This window comes from Macrotis lagotis, chromosome 1 (assembly GCF_037893015.1).
Source record: "Macrotis lagotis isolate mMagLag1 chromosome 1, bilby.v1.9.chrom.fasta, whole genome shotgun sequence".
In the NCBI taxonomy this organism is placed as follows: Eukaryota; Metazoa; Chordata; class Mammalia; order Peramelemorphia; family Peramelidae; genus Macrotis; species Macrotis lagotis.
The window spans coordinates 455930725-455955661 of record NC_133658.1 but is presented as its reverse complement, the minus strand read 5'-3'; the positions used below and the strand labels follow the sequence as shown (position 1 = coordinate 455955661).

Sequence of the window (24937 nt, the reverse complement as noted above, 5' to 3'; positions counted from 1 at the left end):
TATACCAAGATAAGATCAAAATGGATACAGGATCTAGATATAAAAAAAAATATAAGTAAACTAGGAGAACAAGGAATAGTTTACCTGTCAGACCTATGGAAAGGGAAGCAGTTTATGACCAAGGAAGAGATGGAGAATACCACTGAAAATAAACTAGACAATTTTGATTACATTAAAATTAAAAAGCTTTTGTACAGACAAAACTACTGTAACCAAGATCAAAAGAAATGTAGTAAATTGGGAAACAATATTTATGACCAGTGTTTCTGACAAAGGATTCATCACTAAACTATACAGAGAACTGAAGTCATATTTTTTTAAAAAAAAAAGGACAAGCCATTTCCCCAATTGACAAATGGTCAAAGGCTATACAAAGGCAATTTACAGATGAGGAAATCAAAGCAATCCATGGTCATATGAAAAAATCACTGTAAAACACTAATTATTAGAGAAATGCAAATTAAAGCATTTCTGAGGTACCACCTCACACCTCTAAGACTGGCCAATATGACCAGAAAGGACAATGATCAATGTTGGAAGGAAAGTGGGAAATCTGTGGCACTAATACATTCATTGTTGGTGGAGCTGTGAACTCATCCAACCTTTCTAGGGAGCAATTTGGAATTATGCCCAAAAGGCAACAAAAATGTGCATACCCTTTGATCCAGCAATACCACTACATGGTCTATACCCTGAAGAGACTATGAAAAAGGGTAAAAACATCACCTATACAAAAATGTTCATAGCAGCTCCGTGGTGGCAAAGAAATGGAAACTGAGGGAATGTCCTTCAGTTGGGGAATGGCTTAACAAACTGGTATATACATGTGATGGAATACTATCATTCTATTAGAAACAAGGAGGGATGGGAATTCAGGAAAGCCTGGAAGGATTTGCATCAATTGATGCTGAGTGAGATGAGCAGAACCAGAAGAACATTGTACACCCTAACAGCAACATGGGAGTGATGATCAACCTTAATGGATTTACTCATACCAAGAGGACAACAATCAGGCACAATTTTGGGATATTTGTGATGGAGAAATGCCATCTGTAATCCAGAGAAAGAATTGTGGAGTTTGAACAAAGACCAAAGACTATAACATTTAATTTTTTTAAAAAATGTTATCTTATTATGTAATTCTGCTATCTCATACTATATGTTTCTTCCTTAAGGATATGATTTTTCTCTCATCACATTCAACTTAGATCAATGCATACTATGGGAACGATGTAAAGACTAACAAAGTGCCTTCTGTGGGGGGGTGGGGGGAGAAAAGCAAGATTGGGGGAAAATTGTAAAACCCAAAATAAATTAAACCTTTCTAAAATTTAAAAAAAAATAGATATAAGAAGATCCCTAAATGTCAGAAACTTATTATTAAACACCCACCCTACCCCCCCCCGACAACCACAAGGTCATTACTCCTCTGTCACAGTTAGCCCCCACCACCACCACCACCATGCAGGAAAGAAAAGTATAGAATATTAAATGAGCAGGAAGATCTGACTCTATGGTCCTGGTCCTTCACATTTTTTAATGTTCCTCAGCTGCCCAAATTTACTTTATAATTACTCTGTATATGTATATTCTGCATAGAGCCCTATAAAGTTTGCAAAGTGTGTGACATAGTATCTTATGTGATCTTCAAAAATAAACCTTTAAGGCATACATTATTGTCCCCATCTTATAAAAGGAACAGTGAACTAAAGTAGTTGAGTATTATTATATATACTGCAGATAAATTTGATGCATTGGTTGGTTTGGCAGAACTAGGCTTTTTCTTCTTTCAAACTGTTGGAATGGATGGCTCTGAGTGGGGGAAGAATATGTTAAGAAATAAAGATAACATAAAGATAAAAGATATCACTTGAAATAAAATTTAAAATGCTTTTAAAATTGAAGTGAATTAAAAGTATCATGACATAAGATAAGCTTTTCTGCTATGTGTAGTGCTTAGAGTCTTCTGGGAGTTAGAAACCCTAGGTTTTCATTCTAGACCTCTTTGTAATCCTGAGCTGGGTCCCCTGCCCTCACTGAGTCTCAATTTCTCCAGTGTAAAGTGAGATAATCATGTAATCCAGGCTGTCCAAAGTGTAGCCACGGGCCACATGCAACTGCAGTGCAATTTTATGTAGCTGCCTGTGGGTTTACTAAATGCTTTAGTAAATGAAGCTGAACTACCACAGAGCTCTCACTAAAATGGCAAATCAAAATATATTATCTACTGCTTCAATAAAAACTTGTAAAAGTAAAGTTGAAGAGCTCTGATGTAAATGATATAATTACATGATCTTCAAGGTCCTAAGACCAATCTAATAATCTTCTTTATTTAAAACTTGACAGGTTTTCTTTTTTGGTAAGGAAATTGGGGTTCAGTGACTTGCCCAGTCACACAGCTAGGAAGCTGTCAAGTGTCTGAGGCTGGATTTGAATTCAGTTCTCCTGACTCTAGGGTCAGTGCTCTATCCACTGTGCCAACTAGCTGCCCCAGTACTTGACTGTTTTCAAAGCACTTAAAAAAAGGGAACATGGGCCCTTCACAACAGCCCTGTGACAAAAGAATTGCAGGGTTTATTTTTTTTATCCTAGTCTGTGATTTCATTAGGTTAATGAATTGTCATTTATCAATGTAGATCAGTATCTGATATGGAACTCATCATCTTAAGAGTCCATTCAGAGTATTTGTCAGAGGTGAGACTGGAACTTAGGTCTTCTTAAACCCAAAACCAGTTCTTGATCCACTATGTTAGTTTGCTTCTACACCAAGCAAAAATAAGTATTACTATTTCATGATGAGAAGATGAAGTTCCAAGTATAGGCAGCCTTGAAAAACAGTGAATTCCTCATCCCTAGAAGTAAAGTGGATAGGATAACCCTTTTTAAAGAAAATTAAAAGGGATCCCTCTTCAGATAAGGGATCGCTCTGAGTAGTTCCTGACTCCCAATCCACTGTTCTTTCCCTTAGATGATCTATCTCTAGAAAACCTCATCTACTCCTCATTGAGCACTTTAGGTTTCTTTTTTTTTTTGGGGGGGGGGTTGTTTTTGCAAGGGTTTAGTGACTTGTCCCAAGGTCACACAGCTAGGTGATTAAGTGTCCGATTTGAACTCAGGTCCTCCTTACTCCAGGGTCATTGTCTATCCATAGTGCCACAGAGCTGCCCCTGTTGAGCACTTTATATAGGAGTCGGTTTGCAATATTATCCTTCTTATTTCCCAAGTGCCAAAAAGCGGTAGTAGTGGAACAACAAAAACATGGCTCCATGAGAACTGGTGTTTGGATCAGAGGAACCTAAACCCAATCTTGTTGAATCTAAATATTTTAATAAATATTCAATCAGCATTTATTAAAAGTTCCTACTCTGCACAAAATATGATCAACAACCTTGGAATCTAAAAAACCTGGATCGAAGTTCTGCCTCTGACATGCTGGTTGAGACAAATGACAAATGGGAATCTGCTTCCATGGACAAACTCTGAGACATTAAGTTGTACAACAGTTGCTCATCTGCATTAGCAGATAAAGGTTTCCTTCTCTAATGAAATCACAGGTCCAGACAAAAAATATATATATAAAATACAAAAAAAGACAGAAATGACCTCGAGAAGTTTAACTTTTACCAGTGGGATTCCATGGGAAGCTTCTTCCTTAAAGAGACTCCTTCTACGTCCCCCAGTCTCAACTGTTCCCTTCCTCCTCAAATTTTCTTAATCACTTTTTCTAGCACTCTCCTTTGTAAAATTCTTGTTTTGTACATGCCACTTCACAAGCTCCCTGAGAACAGAGACTGCATTCATCATTTGAATTCCCAGACTGGAGTAGAGGGTCTCATCCATAGAAGGTGTTTCATAAATGTTCATTAAATTATATTCTTTCCAACTATCCCAACACACCCCTCCCTGCTCCTCTGTAGATGATCTGTTCCCCAAACACCGTTTTGTTCAGGCTGTCTCAGCCTGAAATGCTGCCTTCCCCCCGCCCCTTTCTCCCATTCATCAAGGTTCTGCTCAAAGTCCACCTCCTCCTGTAAGCCTTCTCTATGTTCTCCAACCCACACTAATTTTCCCCCTTCCCTGAACCTTAGTCTGAATCATATTTTAGCATTTAAACATATATGTCTTACTCATTATTTCTTTATGCATAAAGTCCTGTCTCCCCTATTAGACTGAAACCTGTTTCCCCCCACCTCCCACCTCCCCCCAGTGAAGTTCCAGTTGGATACACAGCAGTGTGAATGCTTGTCGGATGGTCACTTCACTCACCAGTCAGGTATTCCAGCACAGCAGCCATGTATACTGGAGCACCCACCCCAATTCTATACTTGGGATGTCCTTTCTTAATGTAGCGCAACATCCGCCCCACAGGAAAGATGACTCCAGCCTTTGCTGACCGGGAGGTTTTGGTGGACTTCTTCTTCCCACCCCGGCTTGACATCTTGTTTTTTCCTGGATGTGAAACAGCACGCTACAAAGGCAAAAGGAAAAGAAATCAGATTATCCACTCCAATTCTGGAATCAACTGGAATTGGATATGCTTGCAAAGACTAATAGTCCCCTTCATATCTATACAACTGAGGGTAAATGAAAAACAGTGGATTTGGTTCTTCCAAATAGATTTGGAAACACAGAAGTCCTCTTTATTCTCTTGAAGTGAATTTGCTCTCTCCTCCTTTAAATAAATGATTCCACTTTCCATGTCTAACATTGTGACATTCCATTTAAATATTACCATGAAAATGACTGTCCTTAAATGCCTTTATACTGTATACTTAAAAAAGAAAATTGGATTTCTTTGCTAGGTCTTCTAATGCTTTATATTTACTCATTATATTTACACAGAACTAAAACTAGGGCTTAGCTATTTGCTGACCATACATATTTTGAAGCTAATTAACTGGCATGGAGAATGACTGAATCTTAAAATCCACGACTAACTTAATGCTTATTATGGTTCTAAGTGGCATGAAAAACTAACTTCCAAGGTCTTACTGGAATTTAATTTAAGGTATCTGGACTTGAAGGTTCTACCAAATACTAGCTGAATCTAGTCTTGGCCTGACTCCGAAAGACATAGTAGTCAGGTCCTCTAACTCCTCTAACCCCTTAAAGGTGAAAATGAAGAATCAGGTAGGCAGTGAGAAAAAACAAAGTAGGGGGGAGCAGCAAGACTGACAGTTAAGACAGCTGTATATAGCATACCTTACAGATACAGTGTAGTACAGAGCAAAGTGCTCAGGGGTCCAAAGCACTAAGTTCAAATCCAGATTAGATTTACTATTTAAGTGATACCTTGGGGATAAGAGAATAAGCTATTATGAATGTAACAATCATTTCATTTTTGTTTCTATATCCCCAAGGTCTAGTCTAGTTCCTATATCACAACTGGTTCTCAATAAGTGCTTATTAAAATAATAATATAATTTAAATTCTCTAGAGCCTAACAGACAGCATGGTAAAGTATATGGGATGCTAGACGTGAAGTCAAGATCTGGCTTCAAGATTTGTATGAACTGATGCTGAACGAGATGAGCAGAACCAGAAAAACATTGTACACCCTAAAAACAACATGACAGTGATGATCAACCTTGATGGGCTTGCTCATTCCTTCAGTGCAACAACCAGGGACAATTTTGGGCTATATACAATGGAGATTACCATCTGTATCCAGAGAAAGAATTGTGGAGTTTGAAGAAAGACCAAAGACTATTCCCTTCAATTTAGAAAAAAAAAACCCATTATCTTATGTAATTTTGCTATCTCTCATACTTTATTTCTCTTCCTTAAGGACATGATTTCTCTCTTATCACATTCAACTGAGATCAATGTTATAATATGGAAACAATGTAAAGACTAACAGGCTGCCTTCTGTGGGGGGTAGGGGAGGGAAGCAAGAATGGGGAAAAATTATAAAACTAAAAATTAATAAATTCTTTCTAAAGAAAAAAATTGAAAATAAAAAGACCTAGCTTCAAATCCCACTTCTGAAATTTATTGGCTATGTGAATCTGGACAAGTGTATAATCTCTGTGAGCCTCAATCTCCTTATCTGTTAAAGGAGGAAGTTGAACTAGATGACCTCTAAGGGTCCTTCCAATCTAAATCTCTGATTCTATGCTCAAAAAAGGCTCATATTTTTTGAACAATAAGGTTTTTTTTGTAATAATCAGTTTTCTTAAAGCAAAAACATCTTGAACTAATATGAGGGAAATTATTTTTTCTATTATATTAATAACCATTACTAAATAAGGACTAAGACTTTTGTTTTCTATTTCCTCATTCACGCACCAGCCCCATTAAGTCAGCCAGTCTCTGAAGGACAAGAATGATAGATGAGGCTGGGAGATGAGATTGCCCAAATCCTTTGGGAACATGCTCCACTATCCTGAGCAGGATTCCACCTAACTAGGAGACCTGACCTCTGTTTAGAATGTAAACAGAATTGAATCTAGGTGAATTTCACTTTCAACTATTGAGCCCATGTCCTTATATCAATGCCCTCCCAACATTGGAGTTTAGGGTAACCTAGCCCAAAATAGAAAACCAACCAGAGTCATCTTGGTAGAGAGGAATTCCTTTGTCCTGATTGCTAGTCAGTGGAGTCTTATGATCATGTCTCATTCTCAGCAAGGGGAGTTGGAGACTTTTAGCCCACTTTTTCATTAAGTGTTCACCAATCAGTTGATTTTCATTTGTCAGGGACATCCCCTTCTCCAAAAGTATATTAAGGCTTTCAGTCTCTTCATGTTTTTTGTCTTTTGTTACCAAGTGAACACTAACCACCACTTTATTATTAGCTAGCCTAATTAACAAATTATTACTCAGAAACTCTCTTGGATTTTTCACTTGTATCATGTATGATGGAACAATGAAGTGGGTATCAAAAGAAGTAGTTCACTTTAGTTATTTTCCTCGATATAACCCTTTGAGAAAGTAAGTAATATAACAACTTTTCCATTTAACAAATAAGAAAATTGAGACTTAGACATTAAGTGAATCTTCTATACAATAGTTAACCTAATAAGACTAGAACCTACGTCTTCTAGTTTGAAATCCAACATTCTTTCCACTGTACCTTGCTGCCATAGAATCTGAATTCTTTACAGAATCACTGACTGGTTATTATTAGTAGCTCACATGACCCCTTTATCTGTTCAGTTTCTTAATCTATGAAAGAGTATCAACATCATTAAATAAGGCCTTAGTCCAGAGGGTCAGCTCTCTATGAAATCAGTTCAGCTTATTGAAGGTCCTAGAAAAATATAATGTTATAAAAATACTAAGTATAGTTTCATCAACAGCTCCTCCAGGTACAATCTGTTCAATGCATCAAGCATTTTCCAATGATGCAATATATTTTATATCTGTCTTACTGTTTCATTCTTTCCTCTTGGGATTCCAATGCCCCTTGAGAGACCTGGTTGAAATTCAGTAAATTTAAATCTTAGAAAAAGCAGAGCACTATGACAGGAGCTAAGAAAGTTCAAGCCTTGGTTCAGAATCAATTCTAGAGGCTGGGGGAGAGACCTTATTCCTTGGAATACATCTATCCACCATCTACCAAATAATGGCAAAGAGTCAACTGTCCCCTAAAGGATAGATAAAGCAGAAACAGATTATTATTAGATAGTCCTTTAAACTGTAAGTCTTGCTCACTTCAATGAGAATGCTTCTATGATGCCTATTAATGCAATGCATCTCATTCCTTTACAATCATTTGAAGTCTAGGAGAATTAAGTCTTATAATAACTTTGTATATTCACCACAATACTCTCAGTGATAGGTCACAGGATTTAGAACTTCTGGAAACTGTTTAACTTCCTCATTTTAGAAATGAGGAAACTGAAGTTCAGAGAAGTTAAATGTAACATAATACACTGCAGGGCTGCAACTTGGGCCACCAAACTCACAAGGCTACTATAAAAAATGCTTAACAAAATATTTGTTGAATGAAGGAATATGACTTAAAATATTTCTTACTTACAAGTGCCTCTACACACTAAAAGTAAGAAATGTGTAGTTCTTATGTCTTAAAGGTTCTAATTTTGTTTTCATTAAACATTTTGCTACATTCTTAGAACAATAAGCCCAACCAGAAATTTCCAATGAGTCTATGGATATCTCTAGTAACTCTTCAAATGGGTGTTTTTGTATTTTAAATAGAAACATGGAAAAGTGATAAATATTTCCTAAAATCAGTTCAGCTCTTTACTTGAACATGTGACTTCAGCTTCAACAATCCCTGGGGACAGAGCCCACCTTAAGCAGTCAGTCATAGCTGCCTTCAGTGGCTTTTGTCTAATTACAACTAGAGGAGAATATGACCTCTGCTCAGGAGAAGAACAATAAGACTCCTGTGTCTGACATGCTATGAAGTACAGCTTGTTCCCTAGAATTAAAGTTCTTTGTCCCATTCTGTACTCAGGCAGTCACAGGATCTGTTTCTAGCAGCTTGCTTTGAAAAACTGAATAGTCCCAACTTTATACTTACACCTGGCCTAGGGAAGGGCCAAATTGCCTGTCAAGTCTAATATATGGCAAAGTAGAGGTATGTGGGCCAGAACAAAGGCTGGTCTGTTATAGATTATAGATTTATAGATAGATAAGACAGATAGATACAGATATATAGATATACAGAGATAGATCAGAAATTAATTTTTTTAATGTCATAAAGGTTTTTTATCTTTGTGTAATTTTTGCCAACAGCCATGTGATATAGAGTTAAGATGCTCAAAGCTTAGGTCCCAATTCAGTAAAGCATGATAGTGAAGTAAAGCATGATAGTGACATTTAAAAGGAAATGTATTTCAAATAAAGCTTTACAAATGAAATAGCCTTTTTCAGACATGTCTCAATTTTGAGTTCAGAAACTATGACCCCCACAATTATAGATGAACAAAGGCATTAGATATTTTTGTTTTTGTATTCCACACCTGAGTTTCAGAGAAATTGACCACTCTTCACCAGGTAATGCCTGATTGTATAGGTTAAAGGATTGGTTTATGTTAACATTTTATTCTAAAGAAGCATGCCCTCATCATGAATCATGCTGCCTCCTCTCCCTCTTGGATGTAGAGATGTCATCTTTCTGATTTGCTTGCTACCTCTTCAGCCAACATCCTTCCTTGAAGTCAAGCTTCTGGGACACCAAACCAGCAATCAATCCAAGGAGGAAAGATCTTCTGATTTAGTATCAAAATGAAGTATTTAAGCTGAGGTCTGTGAATTTTTTTTAATTTTTCTAATCTTATTCCACTATGTAACTGGTTTCCTTTGTGACCCTGTGTATTTTAATTTATCCAATTAAGAACATTCTGATTTGGGGTTCATAGATTTTTTTCAAACTTTCAAAGTGACCATATTTAGCATGGAACAAACAACTGATTAATCTTTTAAATTCCTTTCAATTTTGCACAACATAGACAAAAACAGAATTTTAAAGTTGTTGGGGTTTTTTATTGGGGGGGGGGGGTTAGTCTACTTTCTGTTCATTTCATTCCAAGATTTTTTTAACCAAATAGGAGAAGGCATCCTTCTAACCAATATGCTGTGTTAACTTACCTTAATCAAGCACCCTTATACTCTATGGTCATGTTTCACAGCAAAGCAACTCTAGAATAAATTTCTAGATAAGATTTTTAAATATTTCCTTTTAAACTGACACACAGATAAAAGTGGTGTTTTTAATCTTCCTTTATTTATTTAATACTTTTCTTTTATACATATTTTCTATTTTTCCTCCAAAGCCTCTCTGGATTCTTATTACCTTCAGTAAAATCAGAAGGTTGACTGGTCTCTAGGGTTCCTTCTAACTCTAAGATGATCCAACTCTACATTTAAATCACTTTACTACCAACTAGTAATCACTCTGCCAGAAATTACCTTGTATTTATTTGATATGGATTTGGTATATACTTATGAACATACATATTATTTCCCTCCAATAGACCATAAGCTCTTGGAGGAAAAGAACTGTTCTGCTTTTGTCTGTGTATATTCAGTATCTAGCAAAGTTCCTGACACAGATTATATTTAATATAGAATTATTGATTAGTCACTGTAGAAAAGTAACCAGAATATACATTCTGGCTATGCAGTTAATTTTCTCATCTCCATAAAATCTTTGAGAATGATCTAAACACATTCTGACAGTATCCTTGTTGAAAGTATCTAACAGCTACAGGAAGGCTTCCCTAAAAAGCTCAGTAGAAGCATAAAAGCTATCAGGTTGAGTAATATGATTTCAGTATAGCTATGATTGTTAAGAGTTAAGTGCCTATGAAGAATAACTGCATACAGAGAAGTATTCAAGATATTAGACTCAAATAATAAAGAAATCAAAATCATGAATTGCCTTCAAGCTCCTCTCACTCCTATCTTCTTAATTACAAGTCTAGCATTCTAAATATTGAGTCAATATCTGAGTTCTGAATATTAACTCTGCTCCTTATGACATCTTGAAGGACTCATTTCCTCTCTACCACTTTCTTCATATTTTAAAAGAGGAAAATTGAATGGGAGCAGGGATTCTTAGCCTTTTTTGTGCCATGGACCACATTCTTACATAATGTTTTTAAATGACTAACAAAAAGTAATTAGGCTGACAAAGGAAACAAATTAATTTCAAGTACAACTATTAAAATATATTTAAAAGTAGTTCAAGGGCCCCAGGTTAAGAAGCCCTGCCTTGGATAGGTCCTTTTATTTTTTAAGGTTTTTGCAAGGCAAATGGGGTTAAGTGGCTTGCCCAAGGCCACACCGCTAGGTAATTATTGAGTGTCTGAGGCCCAGATTTGAACTCAGGTACTCCTGACTCCAAGGCTGGTGCTCTATCCACTGCGCCACCTAGCTGCCCCTTAGATAGGTTCTTATAGGACTAGCTGATCCTTTCACCTCTAAAATCTAATGATTCTAGTTTACCTCTCTTCTCAAAACTAAAAATGTTTTTCTTGGACTTATTTTTATGCAATGTACCTACAATCTAAATCCTCAAACTCTGTCCCTTCCCACTTGAATCACACTACAGCCATCAATTGTTGTATGTTTAGCAAAGTATATTAGATCCACCTATTATTTTGTCTGTTACCCAGTCAGATGGAGGAACTGAAGAAGTTTCTAACAAAGTGACGATCATTTACAAAAAAAAAAAACCATTTCTGGGAATTTATTTCACAAGGATTTTTTTTTCTTTTCCTACTCATGAATCAATTACAGAAACCACCCCAATGTTTTAGAACATCACAAATTTGACCCCTTCCAGCTTAAGCACCAAATTAGCTATGTGACTAGAATAAAAGTCATCTAACTTCTCTGATCCTTCATTTCCTAATTTGTAAAGTAACAAAAGTAATACCTGCACAAGCTATCTTACAGAAAAATACTTTGAAAACTTAACATGCTCTAAAATACACTTATTATCACTCACCTTGACTGAGCACAGAACAACTGTAACTGAGAAGTGTATCTCATACAGAAAAGTAGGATAACCCTTTCAACCCGTCCAAGTCACTAGGGAGGAAGACACACTGGAACAGGAGTTTGAGGACCCAAGTATCAGACCCAGCTCTACCACTTTCTAGTCATACAGACTTGGACATGTGACTTCCTCACCCATCTTCTCTGATTCTTGTCAAATCTGTCATTTTAAAGATGAAGCCCAGGAAAGTGAGGTCACGCTGCTAAGAGGATGGCAGAGCAGGATGGTCAGATAGGGAAAATAAGCTATGCTCTGTCACCCACACTAGACTGTCTTCAGAAGAGAAGAGTGAGCCCTGGTCAGCCTTCAAGGCCATCCATAAACTTGTCCTCAGCCTACCTCTCCAGCCAAACAGCACAACTGTTCCCCAACTCTGCCCCTTACTTCTCCACTTGTCAGTCTCACTCCTAACTTTGGTGTGCTATTACTTCTTTAATATCTTCCTTTCCCCACGTTCTCTCTAAATCCCACCCATCTTTGAAGTCCAGCTCCAACCCTCTTGTCCATAGGAAGTCTTCCCTGACCACTTCATGTTCCAGTTCCTACTGGAATGGCAGTGGAATAGCCAGTCCAGCACTGGCTTCTGCAGTCTTGTATCATTCTCTTATTTTTTCATGTTACCTTTGTCCCATCTCCCTACTTACATAGCCACCATCCAAGTGAAGGCACACCTCAACTCTCATCTGGACTACTGTAATGGACTTAATTGTTCTTCATGCCTCCAGTATCTCCTTCTTCCTTCCTATCCTCCACACAAGATAAAAGTGATTTTCATAAAACTCAGGTCTGATTATGCTACTCCTTTGATCAATAAACTCCAGAAAAGGGCCAATAGAATTCCTTATTGCTTCTAGAATCAAGTGATAACTCTTTAGTTTGTCATGTAAAGTTTTTCACAGCCTAGATCCATCCATCCTGTCTAGTCTTATATTACTCCCCTTCATGCATTCTAGGGTCTGGCCAAATTGTCTTCTTACTGTTCCTCATACATGGTATTCCATCTCCACTCTCCATGTTTTTCCTCTGGCTGTCTCCCCTATGCCTGGAATACAATCCTTCTTATCTTTTTCTCTTAGAATCTCTAGGTTTCTTTTCCAAAGCTCAGCTAAACCACTTAAGCTCTTCCCAGTTTCTCCAACTACAAATGCCTCCCCTGTCTCACATTACCCTCCCTCTATCTGTGTGTATGTATAAAATCTCCCCTCATATAATGTAAACTCCTCAAAGGCAAGGACTATTTTATTTTTGTCTTCATACTATCCCTAGTGGCTAGAATATAGTACATGCTTAATAAATACTTGTCAACTGATTGTAATTTCAACTGAAAGATTAAATCTTAGCGGTAAAGTCTTCTTTTGTCCCCTGAATCACTGACTTGATTCTGACACACAGTAGGAACTCTATAAATGCCTTTTATTTCAATACTTCAGAAGATCCATGATCTCACTCCCTCCATGGATTCTGATCACAGTCTAATATATACAGAAGGATCATAGACTTTAAGCTGGAAGGGAACTTAGATATAGAATTTAATTCAAACCCTTCATTTTATAGATGAGGAAATCGAGCCCCAGAGATGTGAAATGAGTTGCCCAAAATTATACAAAGAGAAAGTGGCAGAGCTGAGATCTGAACCCAGATCCTCAGACAACAAATCCAGTGCTCTTTCCACTGTGCCACAATATACCACTAGTTAAACATGTCTTCATGAGGTCTTAGGGAGTTATTTCCAAAAAAATGCATCACCTTGTGGCCATCCCTGTGATGATGAGAAGTGGACAAGAGTTCCAGATTTAAAATCAGGAAGACTGGGGGCAGCTAGGTGGCACAGTGAATAGAGCACTGGCCCTGGAGTCAGAAGTACCTGAGTTCAAATCTGGCCTCAGACACTTAATAATTACCTGTGTGGCCTTGGGCAAGCCACTTAGCCCCACTGCCTTGCAAAAAAAAAAAAACCTTAAAAAAAATCAGGAAGACCTTAGACTGAATCCTACCTCACACACTAGATATATGACCCTAAAGAAGTCATTTAACCTCAGCCTCAATTTCATTTGTAAAATGGGGTTAACAATAGCCCTATTTCACAGTTTTTGTGAAAATCAAATGGTTTAATAAAGCTCTCTGGAAATCTTCAAGGGTAATAGGAAGTCCAGGGAAACTTAACAAAACATTACCTTGCAAGTTACTAAAACTTCTCATATTTCAAAGAGACAGAAAAATAAGTCTAGGATTTCCTGCTTCTGGACATCTGGAAGGCACAGCCTGTTTGGAAGAGTTCTCCAAGCCTAGAACGTTCAGCCTCTTAGAACTCTTTGGCTCTTAGACTCCTTGGCTCCAAGGTCAATCTAAGGGTCACCCCCTTAAAGAAGTCTGTCTTCAGTCCCTCTGTCATGAGAGCATTTATCACTCTGAATTTATTTCATACATATCTGTGAACCCACTGCATTCCCCTAGTGGGTTGAAAGTTCGCTGATGGATAGGGACTGGTCCCCTTTTCTATTTGTTTCCCCTAAGTTCGACACACAGTAGGGATTAATAAATATATACTAAGAGATTGATTAATCATAAAATGTATAGACGGAAAGGCTCAGACATTATTTTCTAGTCCTATCTCATTTTATGTATGAGGCTTAGAAGTTAAATAATTTGCCTAAAGTCACAAAGGCAGGCAATCTAACATTTCTATAGTTCTTAGTACTTAATTATTATCATCCATGTTCCTCTACGATCTGATTTCCTTTCCTAATTTGGGGAAATCATATGAGTTCTAAGCAATACTATGTGGAGGACTTTTTCAGGATGCCATTAGGAGAAGTGCTTGTTATGCCCATACCAGAATTCATTAATAGGAATTCCACTTCAAAAGTACATAGCAACTTTCTTCCAAGGAGCTCAAAGAACCTCATTCAAATACCATTCTCACATATTTGTAAGAGATGAGCAGGCCAAGGATTATTCTTTTCTCATCTGTTACAATTCTTAAAACTGGGCCCACAGAAGCTAAGAAGCTAATCTAAGTTTAAAAAATGAATAGCTCAATCAGAATGGAATCCAGAAATCCTGATTCCCCACAACTAGGAAACAAAAAGATGCCCTAAAGTTATCTCCAAATAATCACCTTTATACATCTTTAACAAGTTTCCTCTCTTACAGAAAATCAAATAAAGGAATTTTTTTCAGACTAATTCACCTCCATTATTAGACAGACCTAAAAACCAAGTAAAAAGGAGCAAATAATCAAGACAATTACAAAATGGCTTAAAGATATATTAGAAAGTTTATTAGCTAAATAATTAATGCTTGTATATTTGGCACAAATAAAAGTATTGATTAGGGTCTGATTGGTGACAGCTATTTAAAAGTAATTACCTTCTACTATAAAGATGACAGATTCTCTAAGATTAGTGCTCAGATCAAAGCCATGTTGTCATAGGATAATGATCTCATGGAGTTGGATAAATGCCCACTTTCTACACAAGCATTTGTCACCCTCCCATCAACTTCAATCACGAAGGCCAATCTGAGACACTTAATTCTGGAGCATGAGACACTAATCCTGTTACAACATTCCCTTCCATTTATTCCCATCATACAGAATGATTAACCATGTCACTGTTGTCACTCCCAAGAGGCATAGGATACAGTACAATAACCATCACTCACTGGGCTAGGGTTAAAAAGTGTCACTCTGATTGGTTTAGAATAGAAGGCTGCTCTAGTTTTCTAGTCAATCAAGAATGTCATCTGTCCCCAATCAACTACAGGAAGGCTCTCTCTCGCACTCTCTCTCTCTCTCTCTGACACACACACACACACACACACACACACACACGCACATCTTTGAAAGCCAATACTGTACTAGATAAGTCTCCACAATCCTAGAGAACCAAGCCATGAAATGCTACAGGTGAGTCCAATGCCCAGTTATTCTGTACTTGGGAATACTGTATGCATCTTTACCTGCCATCATCCATTTGTCTAATTTTGTTAGTGTGCCTCTGAAACAACAGCCAAATGACAGTCTGGCTTGGAAACTAGTCCAGAAGATAATATCAACATAGACCACCCAAGTTATATTTACTTACTTAAAGGAATTTTCATCAAATGTTAACACCCAGCAAAGAAAACGAAAATCTTCTGATCTTCATTTTTCATTACACTCCCCCCAATTCAGGAACCCCTTAGATTCCTGAATAGCCTCACAGTCATAACCTCTTGAATCTAGCCTATGCTTTCTTCAATTCATCATCCATACTGTCACTCAAGCTATTTTCCCTTTAAATTATTTTTCTCATGACATTTCCCCACCCAAAAAAGCTTCAAGGATTCCCCATTGCCTACTAATTGAAGTATTTAAGTTCTAAACCTGACATTTTAGTCTTAATACAAAATACCTTTCCCACCTGACCTGACGCCCCTTCAATCTATAAACTGGATGAACAAGGCTACTTTTACCCAAGCTATTTCTGCTCTTCCCCATCTTTACACACATCATTTCTAATGGTTAGAATAGAATCTCCACCACCCCCCTTCCCTAGATCCATCTTTTTAAAGTTTCCATTTTATTTCAAGTCCCAAGTTGAAGTTAGATGTCACCTGCCCTATTCTCCCTGGGGTCATAGCTGTGTATTATCTTCCCCATTCCCTCCCTGTTAGATGTAAAGTCTAATATGAGGTACTTGTTGCACTGAATTATCCCCAATCCACAGGCTCCTTCCATTTGAGAAGAGTGTGACATGAAACAAAATGGAAAATATCCACTCTGATGGAAATCCATCAAATAAAAGTTCCCAGAGAAAAGTTCTCATTCTCAAACAATAATACATTTCCAAGGTTCTTGACAGCTAAATAATTCTTATAAGCCATGCACATTAAAAGAGCTGAACTTTCTTCTAATTATCAGCTGAGAGACTAAGACTGTAAACTTACATAGCGGAAGCACTAACTTTCAGATATTCTTGGAGCCACAAGCTGGAAGACACCCCAAAGCTTGGGTTGTTCTACCCTTTCATTTTGCTTCTTTGGAAACTTGAGGCACAGAGTGATGTGAAGTGATTTGCCCAAAAGCATATAAATACTTAGTGGCAAAGCTGGGATTTGAATCCCAGTCCTCCAAATCTAGAGCTGTTGCCAATTCACTATACCAAACAGCCCCAGTGAAATTGGGACGATATAGGAAAACAAAAGCAGAATATGCTTTTTTCTTTCAAGGTTTCAGAGAATCCTTCTAAACATAGACAGAAGGTCTACTCTACAGCTCCATGGCTGCCTGCTATGGCCACCAGCCCTAGATCAGTAAAACAGAAAAACAATCTCTTGAACAGCTGAAATGATGTCAGAAGTGGTCAGGTTGTTGGAAAGCTATTTGGGGATTTTCTTTTGGCTTTTGCAAGTAAAGCAACTTCTATTACTACTACACTGCTTGGTGACAGTGATAGAGGTTTAAAAAGAAATGAACTTGCCTTATGTTCTGACTTGTCGAAAGTATATTTTTGTAGACCATCTTGGAATGATATTTCAAAATTTCCTATTTTGGGTCTCCTTAGATATGATAAAGTAGGTAGCCTATCAGTTTTCTGTTAAAATAGGAGCTTTCAGGAAGTTCCAGCATATGTGTGCTGAAACCTGATTTGTGCATTATTCAGATTTGCAGAGGTGGGAGGAACCTTAGAAACCATCTAGTCTAATTCATAGGTGTACAAGAATCCCTTCATCAACATCTCCAAAAATTGGCATCCAACCTTTGGGGAAGGGGAAATTCAATAAAAACACAAGAACCCAGCTCTAATTTTTACGAAGTTTTTATTCTCGTAGTGTCAAAATCTGCCTCTCTATAACGTCTCCCAAATATCAAGTGTTCTGCTTATTCAGGCCAAATTTCAACAAGACAGCCCTATCAATAATAGAAGACAACTATGATGTCTACCGTGAAGTCTTCTCTTCTCCAGGCCAGACGTCCCCGTTATCTTCAACTTGTTTATATAGCATGATCTCAGAACTGTTGACATTCCTCCGGGCCTTCTCTAAATCATTCCTAAAACTAAGTGCCCAGAACTGAAGAAAACACTCAACATGTGAGCTAAACACGAATAACACAGTAGGATTCTCACATTCCTAGTCCTCTCTTTAAATGAAAGCTAAGATTTCAATTTCATTTGCTTCCAGCTCCATCACAGCTGATATGTTGAGCTTGAAGTCCACTAAATCCCCTAGATTTTTTTAAAAGAATGAATACTATCTTGAAATCATTACCTATTAGTAATAACTTATTTTTAAAGCAGCTGGATGGTATAGCAGGCAAAGCACTGGACCTGGAGAAAGGAAGAACTTCCTTCAAATCCTATCCCAATATTGATTTTGTTAATGATAGACTAGTCATAACCTCTCTCAGGCCCTCCCAGGATGCACATCTATAAATTGAGAGGGGTTTTGAATCCAAGGTCCTTTCAAGTTCTAAATCTATACTAGCCAATATTGCTTTAAAGTTTATAAAACACTCCTCACCCCACAACCCTGTGACAAATTCTGCCTATACATCACAGAGAAGTTGCAAAGATACATACATGAAAACACTATAAAAACTATATAGGCCAAAGGACTGTACTTATATAAGCAGTTATTTCTGGTCACTTCAATTATTATTTGTATAAAGAAATGCTTTTCCATTCCCCAATTGACAAATGGTCAAAGTATATACAAAGGCAATTTACAGATGAGGAGATCAAAGCAATCCATAGCCATATGAAAAAATGCTCTAAATCATTAATTATTAGAGAAATGCAAATTAAAGCTTCTCTGAGGTACCACCTCACACCTCTCAGATTAGCCAGTATGACCAGGAAGGATAATGATCATTGTTGGAAGGGATATGGGAAATCTGGGACACTATTACACTGTTGGTGGAGCTGTGAACTCATCCAACCCTTCTGGAGAGCTATTTGGAACTATGCCCAACGGGCAACAAAAATGTGCATACCCTTTGACCCAGCAATACCACGACTGGGTCTATACCCTGAAGAGATGAGGAAAAAGGGTAAAAACATTACTTGTACAAAAATATTTATAGCAGCCCTGTTTGTGGTGGCAAAGAATTGGAAATCCAGTCAATGTCCTTCAATTGGGGAATGGCTTAGCAAACTGTGGTATATGTATGTCATGGAACACTATTGTTCTATTAGAAACCAGGAGGGACGGGATTTCAGGGAAACCTGGAGGGATGTGCATGAACTGATGCTGAGTGAGATGAGCAGAACCAGAAAACCATTGTACACCCTAACAGCAACATGGGAGTGATGTTCAACCTTGAAGGACTTGCTCATTCCATCAGTGCAACAATTGGGAACAATTTTGGGCTGTCTGCAAAGGAGAGTACCATCTGTATCCAGATAAGGAGCTGTGGAGTTTGAATAAAATGCAAGGACTATTCCCTTTAATTTAGAAAAAAACAGATTTCTTATTGTCTGATCTTGTTACCTCTCCCTTCTCTTTAAGAATATGATTTCTCTCTCATCATACCCAATTTGGATCAAGGTACAACATGGAAACAAAGTAAAGACTGACAGAGTGCTGCTATCTGTGGGGGGGGGAGCAAGATTGGGGGAAAATTGTAAAACTCAAATAATATCTTTAATAAAAATAAATTAATTAATAAATAAATAAATGAATGAATGAATGAATGAATGAGACATCATGCTTTGTTACATTGCATCACTTATCCAGGGCAAGGCTATAAGACTGTGCAGAGAAAGTTATGGTTGAGGTAAAGTTCTAAGCTTATAGTCCCTTTGTCCCACTGACCACCGCTATGTGACCTTGGACATGCACAGTGCCTGAAACATTATGTGCTTAACAAATGCTTGGTGGGTGATTGATTCATAATTCCTTATCTCCCCTTCCTTCATCATTCTAATCACTCTTTTTTGGATACTTTCCTGCTTATCAACATCTTTCCTGAAATGTAGAACTTAGAACTAAAAATAATATTAAAAGAGAGTATAAGTTCCCTGAGGACAAGGAATTTTGTTTTCGTATCCATTGCTTGATGACTAGAACACAGTAGGCATTAACAAATTCCAATTAAATGAATAAAAGAACTATATTGTCTGAACAAAGCAAGATATTTAGGAGTATTGTAGAATCATAAATTTAGAGCTAAGGAGGGAAAAAACTGAAGTTCAGAGAGAATCAATTATCAGTGACTGATCCAAAATCTAGCACTCTTCCCACCATACTCGTGTGCCATCTTCTAAGCTCTCTTAAAAAGAAAACAGCTTTTTTCACTGCCATGTATGTTGTATTGAGCTGAGCTTGCTATTCATTAAAAATCTTCAGTTTTATTTGTTTTAGGGAACTGGGTAATTTTGGAGGTCTGAAAATAAAATGCCTCCAATGTTCAACCACTTCCTGGAACAGATTTTTGCTTCCTTTCCCATTAATTTCCAGTACTATGTGTGTCATCTTTCAATTCCAGTACTGATTATGTCAGTAAGGTGTGCAAAGGATAATGGTAAATTTGGAATCAGAGAGATCTCAGTTCAAATATTGCCTTAAACACAACTTTTCAAGCTCAGTTTCCCCATCTGTAAAATGAATATAATCTTGACACTTGCGTTATAGTTGTGAGGATTAAATGAAAGAATATTAGTGAAATGCTGTTATAAACCTTAATGTACTTTATTAATGTGCTAGATACTATTACTAAATTGATTAAGAATACAAACCCAGACTTTTGGAGATTGTGGAATGTCACTATGAAAAGCTGAGAGGGGAAAAATATAATTTTAAAATTGGAGTGCTTTCTTTTTAAGTAAAAATTTATTTTTATAAAGAGGACTTTTTTTGTTTTTTTAATATATAAAGAGGACTTGTAACATTCCCATGAAATTTAGAGAGCACAACACACTGAATTTGGTTTAGATTTATACAGAGGAGTTGGTGCCAAGTCTGGGGAATCAAGAAGTTTAGTCTCTAGTTTAATTATACCATGGATGGTAAATTAGTATGTGCTTCCATAATCAAATGGGTAAAGGTGGGCCCCAGCTGGCAAAACAGAACTCCAAAGCTGTTGAATGAGCGCTACTAGTTCAACAAAAGCAAATGGTCTTTAAAGAAAGCCTAATCTTAAAAGGGAAGGAAGCACCTGGAACTGTGAAACCTCAAACTAGGAAGGTAAAGGGAGGAAAACTGGCAAGACCCTATAATTTTCTATTCTTATAGGCGTTTATGACATCATTAAATTCTTACAAGTTTTTCACAATAAGTGCAAGTGTTTGACTTAAGATTTACTTGCACTTCATAATCTACTTGGTCTCTTTTGAAATAAAGCATTTTCTTAAAATGTATATAAGAGAAGAATTACAAATGCTGTTGTAATCTGAATTTCCTTTAGGTAATTGAAGTACTCCAGTAAAAGGAAAAGGGGATGAACTCACCCACTTGGTGATCTGGTGAAATGACAGACAACATTCAAACATCCCTCCTTATTTCCAATCCCTTCTCAGTCCTACAAAGGATCAAAGATGTAGAACTAGGAGAGACCTTAGAGGCCGCCTACTCCAGTTCCCTTCATTTTACAGGTGAGGAAAGGAGACCCAAAGGGCAGTGACATGCCCCAGATTACAGAGGGGACTCTGACAGAATCAGGTTTCAAATTCAGTTCTTCAGGCTCCAAATCCAGCACTTGACCAAGCTGCTACTGAAGGAAAATATATGCCCATCTGGGAATTACCTTCGAGAAAAAAAATTAAAACTGTGAACAGAAGAGCTACCCAGAAGCTAAAGAACTAGGTGTGCCAGCCGGGCCCCTACGGTTCCCAAATGACAAGAGGCTTGTCCAAACATCATCTTCAGGTACCTCGGGGTCAACTCGGGCCTAAGCTCCCCCCCACACCCGGAGGGGTCCCGGTGCCAGGATAGCTCTTCGGCGTCTTCCCCGGGGAGCCTGAGGGGAAAGAATGACAGGGCCTGGCAAGGTCAAGGCTGAGATCCCGCACGTGCACAGCCATGTCGTTCCTTCCAGGGCCTGCTTCTCTGCCCCGGCTCCCTCTGCCAGTATTGTTCTGGGGGCCTCGGCGCCCGGCTCCTTCCCGAGCACCCTCTTCTCTCTGCCATGCACTCCGTCACAGCGGGCGCCACGTTGCCGCCGGCGCCGCCTCGTCTCCCAAGTGCAACTTTGGGCACCTTCACCGCCACGGGACTCCGCACAGCGCCCGGTGCGGGCCTGGGGGGGGATGGGAGGAGCCCTTTCTTCACCTCTTCCAGGTTCTGCACCCAGCCTCCAGGGGCCGGGGGCTCTGGCCGCCATCCCTCCCCTCCCCGGCACCGCGGCTCAGCCGGGGCCCGGGCGGCCCGAAGGGCGGGAACAGCCCCGGGGGGCTCGGGAGGGCAGCGGCGGCGGCGTCAGGGATAGGATGCTTTGCTTTTTATTTTCTTCCAAAGGAAGTTGGTTTCCGGGTTTATTTTTAAAAATTCAGAAGCTGTCGGCCTCGCAAGAAAAGAGAGAAAGCAAGGCGATCTCGGAAGAAAGCGGGGGGGGGGGGCGTCCTTCTTTCCTTTCTCTCAGCCTCCCCGCGGCCGGGCCGGGTTCCCCACCCCCACCCGGGGCCGGAGCCGCCCCCCCAGCCGAGCGGCCCCGCGTGCGCGGAGCCAGAATTCTCCCGGGAAGCCGGGGGGGGGGGGGGGGGGCCGCGGCCGCGAGCGCTGGGCCCCGAGGAGCGGGAAAGATCGCACCCTCCCCCACCCCCCGCCGATCACTTACGGAGCGGCTCTCGGGCAGCACAGTCAGCAGCAATATGTCTCCTGCCGCGGCCGCTCTCGCTCTTTCTCTCCGCGATCGCTCGTCCGGTCTCTTCCCCGCACCTCCCTCCCGCTCGCTCCCGCGCGCTCGCTCGCTCGCGCTCGCTCTCCCCTCTCCCTGGGCTCAGCCGCCGTGTGAACTGGAACCAGTCGGCAGCGCCTGTGTGCATTCCCACAATGCAGCGCGAGCCGCTCGTCACATCCCCATCCTCGGCCCGGGTCCGGCGGGCCGCGGGCCTTCCCTCCCCTCCCCCTCCCCGCCCCGAGGCCGCGCGCCCGTGCGCGCGCCCCACCGCGGCCTCCTCCGGTGCGCGTCCTCCCGAGTGGCCGAGCGAGCACGGCCGGGGCCGCGGCCCGAGGCTCGGCCACTGGCGCCGGGCCTGCCCCGCCGCCGCCCGCTCGCCCCATGGCCCCGGGCCTCAGAGCCCTCCGCGGGACGGCCGGGCCCCGGCTGTGTGCGGGCTGGAGCGCCGGCCCCGCGGCCGCAGGACCCTCCTCCTCCCGCCGGTCGGTGCTGCCGCCCAGCGCAGTTCGGGGACCAAAGCGGATGAAATGCCCGCTGTTTGCCAGGCGCCGGCGTAGTAGGAAGGCTCCCGGGAAACAAAAGACGCCCCGGGAAAGCAGCCCCTCCCCGCAGGGCGCTTGCGGTCTGCGGGTGGGGTCGGCCCGACCCCAGGGTTTGCTGAGGAGAATCACCAGGTCTAGCAGGCCCTGGCCTTCCTTCTGCTCCTTCCCCCGAACCTGTAGGCTAGGTCCTCGCCTCCATTCGGGCCTTGCTCTGGACTTGTGGATGACCTTTGTGGCATGGCTGTTATGCTAGGGAAGGCCCTTTGAGAAAAGTGGGAGCACCTTGGAGAGTTCCTGGGGCAAAGGCCAAAACGCCCCTGACCCTTCTTGAAAACAAAGACCCGTGCCCCTCTCCCTAGGGATGAGCACCAGAGGAACAAGACTCAGAAATAACTGCAGACTCCCAATCATCAGCGAGCCCGACGGACCATTTGGTTCAAGCCCTTCCTTTCGCAGATGAGGAAACTCCTTCAAACCCAAGGAGAGAAAGGGGTGACTAAAGGACAAACCACTAGCCTAGCAGACCGGTAGTCTCATTCCAAATGCACTCCTCCGGCTACGAAGGATTCACTGAGGATGATTCCTGGGCAGGCGTGCTTTAGAAATGGGAAAGAAAGAATTGGGGGGAACCCTTCCTTGTGAATTTCAGATTTATAATGTACAGAAAGGCCACTGAGGAATAAATTCTCAAGAAGTATGAAAGGAAAGAGTCTGTGTATGTGTCTGTGAGTCCTCAGACCAATGACTTCCTTAATTAAGGAATTCTGGGTGAAGATTCTATGAATTGCTTCAGAGTACACTGACACTTTTTAAGTGTAAGAAATTTGACCATGTAGCTAGCCAATGTTAGATACAGGATTTATCCCATGTCTCCTTGACTGGAAGGCCACCCCTTTATCATCTAGTCTTCTTTACTTCTCTGTATTACCCCAAAAGAGCAATCCTGAAAATGTCAAGAACTATTTACCCAAATGCCTTTCTCATCTCTACAAAATCTTTAATTGATTAATGAACAGTCAAATTACAAAACATAAAGATATGAGGAAAAACAGACTTTTACAAATTATATTCCACAACAGAACACATCTGGACAGGCACATAGTTGCTTGGAGGGCACAAAGAATACAAGATCCTAATGTGTTTATTTTTTATTGACTATAAAAAGTATTTGATTTAGTACACCAACACATCACCTTAAAGGTACTAATCCAATAAAGTCTTTCCCTTTCACATGTTAAAATCATATAAGACTGCTTGAAAGATATAGAAACAGATAACTTTGTTTTCCACTCTATTATTATGAAGACAAGCATAAAACAGGGAGATATATCTTTGATATGACTCAGCACAGTCTCTGAAGAATTAAAGTTTCAGGTCACCTCAAGGACAATGGAAAGGTACTTGGTAGAAATGAATAGGTTGTAATAGCAACAGTGCCAAATTGCTTGGTAAAAATTGCAGAAATAATATCAGATATAAATGTGACTGCAAAAGGAGGTGGGCTAAAAATGAGAAAGGAATCAGGTATTTACTCAATGTAAAAAATCCTTGGCACATTAATTGGTCTCTTGGACTGAGAACTTTTGAGAGAGAATCTATGAGGCACGGAAAAATGTGGCAGAAGTTTCTTTTCTCTGGAGATCTCCAAAGGAAGGATAGCCATTTGTCAGAGATGTTGTAGGGGGGAAAAAAAGGCATAAATGGAAATAAGTTGAACGAAGTGATAACCTCTAACTCATTCTGTGAAAATGCTATTTTATCTACCATCTTAATTGATTCTCACAAGAACCCTAGGAGGTCAATAGAATAATTGTTATTTCTTTTCCCATCTCTAAATGTTGAAATCCTATCCATTCTTCAAGGTTCAGTCTAGTCCAGAAGGATTTACCTGTTTTTCTATAACCAGAATAATCTCTCCCTCCTCTGCATTTAATGATCTTTTGTTTGAGTCTCTCCTATGAACTAACCATATTTTATCTTATATTACAGCTATATGGTTATTTCTGTCCATATCTTATCTCCTCTACTAGATTTTAAGCTTTTTTTAGAGTAGAAACTGTTCTTTAATTACCTTTTTTGAAAAAAATCTTCTCCAGCACC

General features: G+C 39.8%; 1 protein-coding gene across 5 annotated transcripts in view; it reads right to left on the bottom strand.

Moving 5' to 3' along the window:
- The window catches only part of MACROH2A1 (macroH2A.1 histone), a 103330-nt gene extending 80965 nt beyond the window's left edge, over nucleotides 1-22365 (bottom strand). For 2 of the 5 annotated variants that reach the window (XM_074213518.1, XM_074213516.1), the window contains exons 1-2: nucleotides 22233-22362; nucleotides 4267-4468 (exon numbers count right to left, since the gene is read on the bottom strand). In XM_074213518.1, the coding sequence (XP_074069619.1) occupies nucleotides 4267-4438 (172 nt within the window). In that variant the 5' untranslated portion in view covers nucleotides 4439-4468; nucleotides 22233-22362. Of the gene's footprint in view, nucleotides 1-4266; nucleotides 4469-22232 lie in introns of all 5 variants that reach the window. The other 3 variants (XM_074213517.1, XM_074213519.1, XM_074213520.1) reach the window with 3 other exon arrangements.
- Nucleotides 22366-24937: the final 2572 nt, after the last annotated feature.